Below are 15,857 nucleotides of genomic sequence, written 5' to 3' on the forward strand. Positions count from 1 at the left end.
TAAGAATTATTATATACAAAAATCTCCACTGGGCAACTACTTAAAACTACAATATAATTAACTTTATGGCTTGTTATAGTATCTTGCCTACTCACATATTATCAAATAAGTACTGAACAAAAGACTACATAACTTAACTAATAAATGATCCTTCGAGTTCCGTTTCCGCCACTGAGGTAGTCTTCACATGCACGCCTCTGGGCACCTCCCACAGAGTTACTAAACGTCTGATATAACGTTTAACCAACTCACAACATACAGAAGTAACCACTCAAATATATATAATCATACTATTATAATATTATATACAGTCTGAAAGGATATTAACCCCTAATGTAAAGTTAACTAAGAAATATAATAGCATTCACAAAAATATACACAAACTGGCAACATACAACCACCCGACAGCTTCTCACGTGAAAGCTACGTGTCTTAAACCCGTTCACTCAACCGGCAAGCTCATGATCACCTCATGCCGTGGGAATACAACATACAATACTGCCATTCACTATCATAAAGCACAATATAGCAGCCATACTAATATACATAATATGTAAATTTTCCCTCATATAAATCATACTTGACGAACTGAGATGCGATGAATATATTTTACCTACACTCTGTGAGAACCAATTAACTACTAGGCTCGTAACAGTTGGCCATAGTGCTCATCTTCCTAACCTGTTCTGTGTTCTTCTCTTGTATTTTCACTGCTATTTTTTTCCAGCATGGAAGTTGATGGTGGTAAATTGGGGTAGATTGTAGTGAGTGATGAGTAGAGGTTAGATGTTAGATTGTTAGTGATGAGACAGAAAAGAATGTCTACATAGATTGTAGACCACATCACTAACATCTACATAGATTGTAGATGTTAGTGATGGTGTAGATGGCAGCGATGATAACATATGGCAATGACCATGATAGATGGCAGTGATGGTGATAGAAGTAGGGGGAATGATGACTATGACCGACTTCTCCATTTTTAGGAGAATGGGAATCTTAAAATTGGGAATGGGAATCAGGAATGAGAATGGTTGTGGTTGCATAATGGTGCCTGACTACAACTGCAACCGCTCCCATTCTCGATTCCAAGATTCCTATTCTCCCAAAAAAATGAAGGAGTCGGTCGTAGTCATCAATTTCCCTACTAAAAGCTGGCAGTGATGATGTAGATGATAATTATGTGGTAGATGACAATGATGGTGATAGGTGACACTGAAGGGGTAGATGATAGTGATGATGATAGATTATGGTAATTATGACTGATGATTGTTATGTGATGATGACTGATGATTGTAATGTTGATGATGACAGATGGTAGTTATGGTGGTAGAGGGCAGCATTGATAGCAAGTAGCAGTGATGGTAGTAGATGATAGTGATGGTGGTAGAAAATAATGAAGGTAAATAGAATGATTACGGAGAGTGGGATGAGAATAATGATAAGCGTATGATGAACATGATAACTAAGGTGATGACGGTGGTGGCAATGATGGTGACAGTGACGATGGTGGTGGTGACAGTGACGACGGTGATCCAGGAGTGAATGTCAACCCCTGCCTTAACACTAACCTTAATCTCTTAATATTACATAATCATAAAATCCCTTAAGCTGCCAATATAAAATGATGTAGTATTGCCATAAATCAACTATATAAATTAAGCATGACATATTGTAGTTGCCATTTAACAGCAGCTCTGCATTTAGTCAAATCCTGATGCTTGCATTTTTAATTAGTGTATAATCTAGTTTATTAATAAGTTAATAAAGGTTGCAGTAGTGTAGAGAGTTAAGAGCACGGGTCATAGGAGGTGACCACAACGCTGACTTGACCTAAACGAAGATGAATCAGTGTGAAGAACTGACCCCCATCACCGACCTCAGTTGACCTCTCAGCTCACTTGGCATGTCTCGTTGTGGCTTCTTTTTACAGGGCAACCCACAACACGAAGTGCCCATGTCGTTGAATATCCCAAACTTAACACCTTTACTGTTGGCGGAGAGGTTACCGAACTGCTCAGCTCGGGTAAGTTGGCAACCTTGACAGGCGTACACAAGCACACACCTCTGGAGTGTTGGTAGCCCTGTGAAGTGTTTACGTGTGACGTAACCCAGGCCCTTCCTTCTCTGTACCTCTGCACACAGGATCAGCTTGAGCACGGCTGCTAGTTTATAGTTATAGCCTGATAGCCAAAATATAAATTTGCCATACTTCATTACCAATTGCATGAGATAAGCATGAAGACTGTGCAATGCCTTGTACACTGTGGATGCGTACGTTATTGTTGCAAACCCCAGCGGAGCAGCAGTGAAGCGGCGGACAGAAGGGAACCTCTAGAGCGTAGTGAAACAGGTAACAAAATGACCAGTGCAGTGTAGTCAACATAAGGGATATATATATATATATATATATAGTGTTGGACAGCACATAAGTGTGGGAGTAGACAATACTTTAATATATATAAGTCAAAACCAGCAACACCTGACTGCACCAGCATGTAATATCTCACTCAGGCAGACACAGTAGAGATGACAGTGTGGAGAACTTTATAGTACTAAACAAAAGAGATTCGGGTGCGCGTCAACAAAGAAATGAGGACACGCATAAAAGAGAAGAACATTGTCGTAAAAAGGAATTACATTAAAAGATCTATTAATAATGATAAAGAATACCATAAAAACTTTATAATGTTCTTCAAAACTTTATATCATATAAAAGGGATTTTAGTCAAATTGATTGTTTATTAAAATTTTTAAATTCTTTAGCATAGGAGTGATGGGATAAAACATTTCTTCAGTGTAAGGGCAATAAACACAAGGAACCAACTAAAAGGGCAAACATAAGCAGTAGGATAAATCCACAGTTTTACAAACATAATAAACAAATATATAGGGTTCAAGAGTCACTGCATTAGACGACCGATAATTGGGTTAGGCGGGTCCCAAGAGCTGAAACTCGGTCCTGCAAACTCTGTTAGGTAAGAAATATCAGGCACAAAATCCCAGGCGCATGGTAAATATGTAAACATTTACAATAATATTTACAAACAAAACATTATCTTTCAACTCTTGTTGAGAAACAAATGTATGATTATATATCATTTTAGTATCCGTCTGTTGCTCAGTTCCTGCCTTATATTGGCCTGTTCAATAAGCTGTTCAGTTTACTCATTAACTATGTTCTGTTCACTTTGTTCAGTTAAATGTCTACCTTTCGTAATCAATTAATTTATCCCTCATTAGCTGGGTTAGAATTTCATATTTATTTTTTACCAATCTCATGCGTTGACGTCCATTTTTGACGAGGCTTCGTGTTCCTATGAAATTTGAAACTTGTCATATTGTCAGTGAAGAAAATCTTAAATTTCTCACTAAATAAGCACGTTGTCAAGCATGTGAGGAGTTATCATGTAGAGTTTATGAGTGCATGTTAGGAGTTATCATGCAGAGTTTATGAGTGCATGTTATAAGTTATCAAGCAGAGGTTATGAGTGCATGTGAGGAGTTATCAAGCAGAGTTTATGAGTGCATGTGAGGAGTTATCAAGCAGAGTTTATGAGTGCATGTTATCAGTTATCAAGCAGAAGTTATGAGTGCATGTTAGAAGTTGTAAAGCAGAGGTTATGAGTGCACGTGAGAAGTTATTGAGCAGAGTTTATGAGTGCATGTTAGGAGTTATCAAGCAGAGTTTATGAGTGCATATGAGGAGTTATCAAGCAGAGTTTATGAGTGCATATTATGAGTTATCAAGCAGAGTTTATGAGTGCATGTGAGGAGTTATCAAGCAGAGTTTATGAGTGCATATTATGAGTTATCAAGCAGAGGTTATGAGTGCATGTGAGAAGTTATTGAGCAGAGTTTATGAGTGCATGTTAGGAGTTATCAAGCAGAGTTTATGAGTGCGTGTGAGGAGTTATCAAGCAGAGTTTATGAGTGCATATTATGAGTTATCAAGCAGAGTTTATGAGTGCATATTATGAGTTATCAAGCAGAGGTTATGAGTGCATGTGAGGAGTTATCAAGCAGAGGTTATGAGTGCATGTAAGAAGTTATCAAGCAGAGGTTATGAGTGCATATTATGAGTTATCAAGCAGAGGTTATGAGTGCATGTAAGAAGTTATCAAGCAGAGGTTATGAGTGCATGTTAGAAGTTATCAAGCAGAGGTTATGAGTGCATGTGAGGAGTTATCATGTTGAGTTTATGAGTGCATGTCAGAAGTTATCAAGCAGAGGTTATGAGTGCATGTGAGGAGTTATCAAGCAGAGGTTATGAGTGCATGTGAGGAGTTATCATGTAGAGTTTATGAGTGCATGTGAGGAGTTATCAAGCAGAGGTTATGAGTGCATGTGAGGAGTTATCAAGCAGAGGTTATGAGTGCATGTGAGAAGTTATCAAGCAGAGGTTATGAGTGCATGTGAGGAGTTATCAAACAGAGGTTATGAGTGCATGTGAGGAGTTATCAAGCTGAGGCTATTGAGTGCATGTCACGAGTCACCAAACATATTTACGAGTGCATGTTATGAGTCATCAAGCAATAGTTATGAGTGCATGTAATGAGTGTATTCCAGGGTGATGATGGTGACCTGTGTCACCATCACCACCCTCACTATCTGTGTCACCACAGCCCGTTCGCGAGCCGTGACACAGCGAGATGATCCAGAGGATGGAACAGTCACGTGATCCTCAGGGTTGACGTTGTAAAGTTGACATTTACTATGGCTAACATTAAGAATTAAATAAATAAAACATTCTGTAAAAAATCTTGTGATGTTACATATCCATTCTTATAAAATTCATGTCAATATCGTAAATATTAAACTCTTATACGAGCTACAGCTCCGATGTTTAGAGAGCAAAATGGAAATATTTAGCCTTATTGCATATTTCGTTTCTGTCCTATATACTAACCTGAGCCCCGTCTTTCAGTGGTGACGGTGTCGGCACAGCTCTCACCCGTCTACAACCCGAATGCCGGAGACGGGGAGCCTGCGGCGCCGCCCCCGTCAGTAGTGGAGGCGACGCCCGTGGTGGCGGTGGGCGCCCCGCCCTCTTCTGGAGTCGCCCTCTCGTCCGGCTTCGCCACCAAGACCGTCTACGGCTTCTTGGACTTCACTACGACCGTCGGCGACACCGTCATGGTCTTCACGCCGCAGAGTGAGAGTGCTAGTGAGTAGTCCTCCTCCTGCTGGGGTGAGGGAGACCTCCTGAGGGTAGAATGCCTTTGGTTTTTCATGGCCAAAGGGCTTGGTAAGAATGGGGAAGGAAGAAGAATGGAGAGTTGAAATTCTGGAAATAAAGGATGTGGATGGGGAACGAGGAGGATTGAAAGTTCGGTGGCCTGTCCATCATAGATTGGCGCTCGGTGATTGGTTTTAGAGATGATTGTGAGTAGTTTCCTAAACAGTTGGAGGCGGCGGTGGGTTAGGTGCTGCTCTCGTGCTTCTCTGTGTAGTGAAGTGTTGCCCTCAGTTTTGTTCCGCTCTAGTGCAGTTTTCCCTCTGAGTATGATAGAAAACGTTTAAAGTAAGAAAATACGTGAAAAGAATTGTTGGGGGTAACTTAAATATTTTAACCTGCAACGTTGGAAAAATGGAAATACTGTATTAATTTAATAAGTATTCATTGTGTTGGAGGACAGGCAGCCAGCGTATATATAAATATTAGGCTTATATCGAGATAATAACCAAGGTCGAATTACTGACCCTCGTCAGGATGTTACCCCACAAGAAGCTGACTAACTCCTGAGTATCTATTTCCTGCTGGGTGAATAGCTGCATTAGGTGAATGCCGCATCTAATCTTTTCTCTCCTACCTGGGATTTGACCCCGGAATTCCCGATTGTGAGTCGAGAACGACCTCGACTGTCCTACCGGAACCCTGCATATACTATAACGATCTCCAGTCACATGCAGTCATTTTGCTGAGAGCTTCCTCCTGTTTTTTTATGGCTTCATCAGTTTTCAGAAGGTTGTTTTCCTCACGGAGATCATTCAAGTCATGCTGTAGTTGGTCTTGGCCAGTCGGCTTTATTTATTTATTTATTTATTTATTTATTTATTTATTTATTTATTTATTTATTTATAAATTTATTTATTTATATACAAGAAGGTACATTGGGATTGTGAGGATACATAGCATGGTGTTTACATTCTTGTAAAGCCACTAGTACGCGCAGCGTTTCGGGCAGGTCCTTAATCTAAGAAAATTTTAAGTAGGTAAATACTTGCAAAATTTATAACAATGATAACAAGTACATAGCAAGAAAAAAATGGAAGATGAGAGAAATTTGTAGATATATTAAAGCACATAGGTAGCTCAGATGGATTGCATTGACAGCTTGAATGGTAGTTTAACAAAACTTAGCAGGCACAATACAGCATATGGCTAGCACATAAAAGAAGACAGCAATGAACACAATGATAAAGTTATTTGGATTAAGTACATAAAGATTAGTAGATTAGGTAACCCTAGATACAGAGCAAATTTAAAGCTCACTGTAGGAAACTATGAAGATGAAATTAGGTACTTTTTGTTTTTGTTTTTGAATGAGGCAAAAGATTGACAGTTTTTCAATTCACTAGGGAGTGAGTTCCATAGACTAGGTCCCTTTATTTGCATAGAGTGTTTACAACAGATTAAGTTTGTCCCTGGGGATATCAAAGAGATCTTTATTTCTGGTGTGAAGATAATGGGTCCTATTACATCTATCTAGCTGGCAGGTTATGAGGTCTTAAGATGCTGGCAGGTTATGAGGTCTTAAGATGCTGGCAGTTTATGAGATCTTAAGATGCTGGCAGTTTATGAGATCTTAAGATGCTGGCAGTTTATGAGGTCTTAAGATGCTGGCAGGTTATGAGGTCTTAAGATGCTGGCAGTTTATGAGATCTTAAGATGCTGGCAGGTTATGAGGTCTTAAGATGCTGGCAGGTTATGAGATCTTAAGATGCTGGCAGGTTATGAGGTCTTAAGATGCTGGCAGGTTATGAGGTCTTAAGATGCTGGCAGGTTATGAGGTCTTAAGATGCTGGCAGGTTATGAGGTCTTAAGATGCTGGCAGTTTAAGAGGTCTTAAGATGCTGGCAGTTTATGAGGTCTTAAGATGCTGGCAGGTTATGAGGTCTTAAGACGCTGGCAGTTTATGAGGTCTTAAGATGCTGGCAGGTTATGAGGTCTTAAGATGCTGGCAGGTTATGAGGTCTTAAGATGCGGGCAGGTTATGGGGTCTTAAGATGCTGGCAGTTTTATGGGGTTTTAAGAGCGCTACTCTTCGTGAGATCTGGGGAGGAAGTCAACTCATAAGGTCTTAAAAGGGCTTCTGCTTTTGATATTTCATGAGGGATGCTGTTTATGAGGTCTCGTGAGGACCGTCTTCATATATTATTCCATTTAGGAAAAACACTTTCTTTGGCTTCAGCGAAATATCTCACATTTCCACTTTCTTCGTCTTACATAAAGCATAAAGACTTACATCTTACATAAAGACTTACATCTTACATAAAGCATAAAGTCTTACATCTTACATAAAGCATAAAGTCTTACATCTTACATAAAGCATAAAGACTTACATGTTACATAAAGCATAAAGTCTTACATCTTACATAAAGTCTTACATCTTACATAAAGCATAAAGACTTACATCTTACATAAAGACTTACATCTTACATAAAGCATAAAGTCTTACATCTTACATAAAGCATAAAGTCTTACATCTTACATAAAGTCTTACATCTTACATAAAGCATAAAGACTTACATCTTACATAAAGTCTTACATCTTACATAAAGCATAAAGTCTTACATCTTACATAAAGCATAAAGACTTACATGTTACATAAAGCATAAAGACTTACATCTTACATAAAGCATAAAGACTTACATCTTGCATAAAGCATAAAAGACTTACATCTTACATAAAGCATAAAGACTTACATCTTACATAAAGACTTACATCTTACATAAAGCATAAAGTCTTACATCTTACATAAAGACTTACATCTTACATAAAGACTTACATCTTACATAAAGCATAAAGACTTACATCTTACATAAAGCATAAAGTCTTACATCTTACATAATGCATAAAGACTTACATCTTACATAAAGCATAAAAGACTTACATCTTACATAAAGCATAAAAGACTTACATCTTACATAAAGACTTACATCTTACATAAAGCATAAAAGACTTACATCTTACATAAAGCATAAAAGACTTACATCTTACATAAATCATAAAGACTTACATCTTACATAAAGACTTACATCTTACATAAAGCATAAAAGACTTACATCTTACATAAAGCATAAAAGACTTACATCTTACATAAAGCATAAAGACTTACATCTTACATAAAGCATAAAAGACTTACATCTTACATAAAGTCTTACATCTTACATAAAGCATACAAGACTTACATCTTACATAAAGACTTACATCTTACATAAAGCATAAAAGACTTACATCTTACATAAAGCATAAAGACTTACATCTTACATAAAGCATAAAAGACTTACATCTTACATAAAGCATAAAAGACTTACATCTTACATAAAGACTTACATCTTACATAAAGACTTACATCTTACATAAAGCATAAAAGACTTACATCTTACATAAAGCATAAAAGACTTACATCTTACATAAAGCATAAAGACTTACATCTTACATAAAGCATAAAAGACTTACATCTTACATAAAGTCTTACATCTTACATAAAGCATAAAAGACTTACATCTTACATAAAGCATAAAAGACTTACATCTTACATAAAGTCTTACATCTTACATAAAGCATAAAGACTTACATCTTACATAAAGCATAAAAGACTTACATCTTACATAAAGCATAAAAGACTTACATCTTACATAAAGACTTACATCTTACATAAAGCATAAAGACTTACATCTTACATAAAGCATAAAGACTTACATCTTACATAAAGACTTACATCTTACATAAAGCATAAAGCATAATGACTTACATCTTACATAAAGACTTACATCTTACATAAAGCATAAAGACTTACATCTTACATAAAGCATAATGACTTACATCTTACATAAAGACTTACATCTTACATAAAGCATAAAGTCTTACATCTTACATAAAGCATAAAGTCTTACATCTTACATAAAGCATAAAAGACTTACATCTTACATAAAGCATAATGACTTACATCTTACATAAAGACTTACATCTTACATAAAGCATAAAGCATAATGACTTACATCTTACATAAAGTCTTACATCTTACATAAAGCATAAAGTCTTACATCTTACATAAAGCATAAAAGACTTACATCTTACATAAAGCATAATGACTTACATCTTACATAAAGACTTACATCTTACATAAAGCATAAAGCATAATGACTTACATCTTACATAAAGACTTACATCTTACATAAAGCATAAAGACTTACATCTTACATAAAGCATAAAAGACTTACATCTTACGTAAAAAACTTACATCTTACATAAAAACATAAAGACGAAAGCGGGCATCTTCCCGCTATCCATTTCATGTTTAATTTAAATGCTAACATTAAAATACAAACTTTGATAAACGATATAATTTATTTATGAGATAAAGCCTTGTGACATTTTTTACTTAGATAATTCAAATCTTTCTGCATCAAGGTTAAAAATAATTTGTTATGGTTATCTTATAATAATTTGTATATTCAGAGTTTACAGGAAAATCTTCACTAATCTGATCATTAAGATCATGTCCAAATGAGCTTATTAGATTAGTGATTAGCTCAACTAGGTCTTAGCCATCTATAATTTAGAACTAACTGTAACAAAAGTTTCATATTTTTCTTATTAAATCTTACAAGAAAGAGTGAGACACAGTGTCAGCTTTACAGTCTTTCAAGTTCATTTAACTTATATACTATTTGCTAAACTACGCATTTTTTTTGACAGAATCCAAGCCGAGCAAGAGCCGGATAGCGTCTCAGTCAACGCGAACGTCAGTAAGCTCCCGGACATCTCAGGCCCGACCGCCAAGCAACGCCCCGCCGGTCTCACCGTTCGCGCTCTCACCAACGCCCACGTTACCAAGGCTGAAGGCAACGGCCGCGCCCTCCACACACCTCCCGAAGCCCTCCACCTTCCCTTCCTCCACCCTCGAGTCCTCATTCTTTGATCCACACACGACTCTGGCTATCGAGGATCTCTTTTCCGTTGCCCCTAAAATGGAAGTGGTCGAAGCAGTTTTTGCAATCCCTGGAGACGAATACCAGTACGAGCAACTGCCTGAAGAGGAGGAGGAAGAAGAGAAATTGATAAAGGAATCCAATGCTTTCAAACGGCATTCTCCCTTCCGTCGTCCCCAGGAGACCTCAGACACGACCGGTGCTCGTCGGCGACTTGATCTTAACTTCTTCGCAAACCGTAAGAAGTCAGATGTTCCAAGAAGGTCCTTTGGGGGCTCCACGATCGTGCCCATCACTGTCGAGGGAACCGGTAGACTAGAGCAGAAAACCAAAGTTATACCTCAGCTGCCGCAGTCTCCAGTCTTCATCACAACACCTTCAGAGGTTATTGTGAGTGCCACTCAAGGCTTCGCCTCACTCAGTATTATAGGTCCTTTTACCACGGCTGTCAACAACGAGCTGGGACAAGTCATCGAGCACTATGATTTCCTGTCATCGGCTCCTACCTTAGACGTTCAAGAGTCCTACGACGTGTTCGAAGTTGAGCCAACTGCCCACGAGGACCTCCGCAGCGCCAGTCTGGTCGAGAACGACGCCAGCTTCCCCACAGGCCTCGTCACCAAGATAGGAGGCACCATCATTTCGGATGGCCTCACTACTGTACATGAAACGAGCGTCCTCGGCACCTACATTGAAGGCCAATATGCTCAAGTCCTTCTGAGTACCTCACGTATTTTCCAAACATCGGTATCTTTAAAGTCCAATGTCAGAAGTTCTTTCCCGTCACTTGACTACGAGACTGTGAAATCCGTCATCAAAGGCTCAGCCACACAATTTATCACACCAGAGCCCACATCTGCCCTACCACTCGAGTCCCTCTTCTCTGCGCCAACGGGTAGAAGCCGTGATAGTCGCAGAAGCGATGACGATGCCACCATTCAGTCACGCATGAGGTCTGCTTTGACTAAGCGTCGGGGCGCTCAAGACTCTGTGTCTCGCTCTCGTCCCCAGCCTGTGCACGACCCATACGTGGACGAGGAAGAAGATCAAGACTTGCAAAGGGCAGGATCAAACTTGCGTCCATCCTACAGGTTTCAGCAATCAAAGACTGTAAAAACACCAGTCGCCAGTACCATTTATGCTCAGTCACCGAAGCCGACGACTTTCAGACCACGCTACAAGGCGTCCGCCACCAGGCGCCAAAGTGGTGGCCGCACAAGCACTTTCCGTCCTACACCTTCGAGCAGCAAGCGTCAGGGCAGACCCACAAACCGCTGGCGTCTGGGGACCACCCCAAGACCCAAGGTTAATGTCAGACGTCCGCTCAGTCCTCCTGACGCGTACGAAAAGGAACAAACTGTTGAGGAAAGTCACACTGAGCCAGTCATCCAACCAACACCAGAGAAGCCCGACGCAATAGAGGAGACTCTACGTATAGTGACCAGCACGCTCGCAGACGGTCCGACCGACGCGTATTTCGAAGTGGCGACGATCCGTTCTCTTCACACGTTCCGGGTGGGCACCACCAAGAACACTCGCTTCGTCACCTTCACCAAGACCATCAGTCACAACATACCGACCACGCCAGAACCGACCACGCCCGAACCGACGCTTACCCAGGACGATCTCTACGAGACGCCGCTGTTTGAAAACATCCTGGACGATGGCCCCCGCGACGTGTCGACGCTTCCCCCTGTCGACATCGGGTCCAACGACATCTCAGCAGTGCTGGAAACAGTAACGGAGACCTTCAGCACCACAGAAATTATTAAAAAGACGTCCGTGCTGCCGGTGTTGCAGAACGGAGACACCTTCTACCACACTCTCACTCAGACATACCACATTACCCGTGTCGTCACCGCTCTCAAAACTATGCCGCCCTACGAGGCTTTCTCCTTCATTCCGGAGAACTCACTCAATGAGTTCAACGGTCAGTTGTTAGCTGAGGGCACAGAAAATGACGAAGCGCTGCTGCCAGGTGAAGTCGAGTACGATGAGAATGGTGAAATTGTGGAAAGGAAAAGTGAGACTCGCGTTCGACCACCTCCAGGTTTCTCTCTCCAGGACCCCAATCTCGCTGAGCTGGCGGGTGGAGAGTTTAACCCTGATGTCTTTGAGAAACAGTTGCATCCTCAGCTAGCGGCTGCACTTGAACAGCGCCAGCAGCAACCGCAGCAGCAACCGCAGCAGGAGAGCAGTGCTCCACCTCAGTTGGCGCCAGGGCAACTTCCCGCACCATTAGGGCCAGCCCTGCCAACCCCAGGGCTGACGCCTGAGCAGCTGCAGCAGCTGGCTTACCTGCGACTCATGAACCCTTTCCTATTCGGGGGGTTACCTTCCGTCCAGCCTCAAACGACGATCACGTCCTCGCCCGTCACCATCACCACCGACCTCACCACAACCTCCACACGCGTCTTCAGAGTGATCTTAAACGCGCGACCCATCATGACCACCATCAGCAGCGTGGAGGTCGTCCACACCACCCTTACGACCTACTCTACCACCACCATCACAGTCACCCCTACTGTCTCTCCGTTTTCCTTTCCCTTCGCCCCATCTCCATTCCAAGTTGGGTAAATCCTCCTCTTCCAGGCAGTCCCTTCCACCTGTCTCACAACAGATGGAGTGTGAAGTGACCAATCCTGGCCTCCTCTGTCACTCCTTTCATCCCGCCGAGTGCTGGTCACTCTGCCTCTACTCTCTACTAACACTTTTCACCCTTAGCCACAGCACATTTCACCCCTAGCACTTTTCACCCCTAGCCACAGTACCTTTCACCCCTAGCCACAGTACCTTTCACCCCTAGCCACAGCACCTTTCACCCCTAGCCACAGCACCTTTCACCCCTAGCCACAGCACCTTTCACCCCTAGCCACAGCACCTTTCACCCCTAGCCACAGCACCTTTCACCCCTAGCCACAGCACCTTTCACCCCTAGCCACAGCACCTTTCACCCCTAGCCACAGCACCTTTCACCCCTAGCCACAGCACCTTTCACCCCTAGCCACAGCACCTTTCACCACTAACCACAACACCCTCCACTACCTCTTCACCTGTCCCAGCACCCTCCCACCCCTTCCTCATCAGGTTGCAGCCTCGTGTACTGACGTATTACTGTCCCAGCCACCGCTCTCACCCTCCCACTGCTCTAGGGTGCAGTAGGAGGGGCCGCCCCGCCAAGAAAATTAAGAAACTAAAAAGCACAAAATAGGGGAAACAGCCTATATGCCTGCCAATAGGCGTAAAGGTAGCGTGTGTCCTTGAATTAACGTAACGTATCCTAGGCCTAACATTTATTATGCAAGCACTTTATTAGGCTTAGGATTCATCATAGGCTGTTTGTTTTGTTTGTTTTTTGTATTTCTTGCATATACTTCTGGTTTCCACTTCGGAAATAGTACAAAATGTGGACTGTTTTCTATGTGAAACAGTGCATGTTGTGTACATATGGCTCAGTCGCTACGTACACTGTCACTCTGGTGTCAGATTGACGAAGCAGTTACGCAAGTACTTACGAACGTGTACATCTTTCCACAATCTATTACGGCTTTGGTTACATTTATTAAACAGTTTACAAGAATGAAAACTTGCCAATCAACTGTTGCTATTGTTATAAACATCCTCCTGGTGCTTCGGAGCTCATTAACTGTTTAATAATTGTAAACACAGCCGCCAAAGATTGAGAAAAGATGTTCAGGTTCGTAAGTGCTTGCGTAACTGCTTTGTGAATTGGAGGATGGGTTGATAAACTGGGAATGTGATCGTACATAGCAATGAGACGCCACTTACCTGCTGGTCGTACCCAGCGTGCCTTGATGTGGCAGCGGGAAGGCAGGAGACCGACTTGTAGCATACCTGGAGTATACCTGGAGCATACCTGGAGTATACCTGGGGCATACCTGGAGTATACCTGGGACATACCTGGAGTATACCTGGAGCATACCGATGGGAGGATACATCACTGGTGGTAATACTAAGCTTCACCTGTCACAGTATACCATTGAATAATATAAAAAAAAGAGAATGTGACGTTTTATACCGAGCGTCACCAGGAGGTGGTGAGAGGGGAGACTGTGGCGTTTTGCACCAACTGCGTCAACCACTTACTGTTCACCACTTATGAACAACCACTTACTGTTCACCAAACAATGACACACTACCGGCTAGACAACAGAGGGCAGAGGTCCACAGGAGACGAATGCGGTCATGGCAATCATAAGTGCTGATAGATAGTTGATTTTCTTCATATTTCTTCTTTCAGAACACTAACTTTTTTTGTTTGTCCTCCTTGTTCTCATCCGTCATGTCAACTCCTGTAATGTTGCGGCATTTCGAAACTGTGTTCCAAGACATGAAGCGTTAAGCACACGTCGACGTGTTCTTCACCGTGTCTAGAACACTTTCACGTGTTCTTCATCGTGTCTAGAACACGACAAATTGTTTTATTATGTCTGGAACACTTTAACATGGACTTCACTATGTCTAGAACAGTTCCAGTCTGTTCTTCATCAAATCTAGAACTCTTCCTTCCATCTCATCGTCATGTCTAAACACTTCGTCTGTTCTTCATCCGGCCTAATGCAGTTCCAACTGTTATTGGTGTTGTCTAGAACACTTACAGTATGTTCTTTACATTGCCAAGAACACTTACAATATGTTCTTTACATAACCAAGAACATTTACAGTATGTTCTTTACATAGCCAAGAACAATTTCACATGTTCTTCATTATGGCAAGAACACTTCCATATGTTCTTCATTATGCCAAGAACACTTTCACATGTTCTTCATTATGTCAAGAACACACTTCCAGCCTGTTCATCATCATGTCTAGAACAAACCCAAACTTACACAATATGTGTATTTCACATATTGTTGATGTATCCTTACTGTATCCTCTCGGAGCACAGATTTGAGATAAATATGTATTATATGTTACTAGTGAATATGTAAAAAAAAACAAAAAAAATTAATATATATATTTATATAATGTATATAAAGAGAGAGCTGGAAATATGTTAAGAAAGGAGAGTATTCTCTTCGAGTCCCTTATATACCTCACCTGAGGTAAGTACACCTCACCTGAGGTAAGTACACCTCACCTGAGGTAAGTACACCTCACCTGAGGTAAGTACACCTCAGCTGAGGTAAGTACACCTCACCTGAGGTAAGTACACCTCACCTGAGGTAAGTACACCTCACCTGAGGTAAGTACACCTCACCTGAGGTAAGTACACCTCAGCTGAGGTAAATATACCTCAGCTGCCAATTGTGTATTTTACTGCCGTATATATATTTCCGTGCCTGTGATTGGTCCATTCATTTATTTATATGGCCAATAAGGAGGAGGTGGTAAACAGTATTTTGGATGGTCTCAGTTGAGGTGTAAACACAACTTACAGCAGGGATTCCACTTGTAAATAGATGTAAATATATTTAGCTGATCCTAATTTTCCTATATTTTTTCATTTTCTTACACCGTGATCCTGCTAATAAACGTTTGTATTAGAGAGACGTTTTATTTTCCATCCTAATGTGTAATATATATATATATATATATATATATATATATATATATATATATATATATATATATATATATATGTCGTACCTAGTAGCCAGAACTCACTTCTCAGCCTACTATTCAAGGCCCGATTTGCCTAATAAGCCAAGTTTTCCTGAATTAATATATTTACT

The 15,857-nt window shown here is 40.9% G+C and overlaps 1 protein-coding gene across 2 annotated transcripts in view; it reads left to right on the forward strand.

Annotated features, from left to right (window-relative positions):
• The window catches only part of LOC123772499 (uncharacterized), a 103,448-nt gene extending 87,778 nt beyond the window's left edge, over nucleotides 1-15,670 (forward strand). The window contains exons 2-4 of one of the 2 annotated variants that reach the window (XM_069325941.1): nucleotides 1,934-2,026; nucleotides 4,928-5,167; nucleotides 9,929-15,670. In XM_069325941.1, the coding sequence (XP_069182042.1) occupies nucleotides 1,934-2,026; nucleotides 4,928-5,167; nucleotides 9,929-12,738 (3,143 nt within the window). In that variant the 3' untranslated portion in view covers nucleotides 12,739-15,670. The remainder of the gene's footprint in view (nucleotides 1-1,933; nucleotides 2,027-4,927; nucleotides 5,168-9,928) is intronic. The other variant, XM_069325942.1, reaches the window with a different exon arrangement.
• Nucleotides 15,671-15,857: the final 187 nt, after the last annotated feature.

The sequence above is a fragment of the Procambarus clarkii genome, chromosome 17, assembly GCF_040958095.1.
Source record: "Procambarus clarkii isolate CNS0578487 chromosome 17, FALCON_Pclarkii_2.0, whole genome shotgun sequence".
NCBI lineage: Eukaryota > Metazoa > Arthropoda > Malacostraca > Decapoda > Cambaridae > Procambarus > Procambarus clarkii.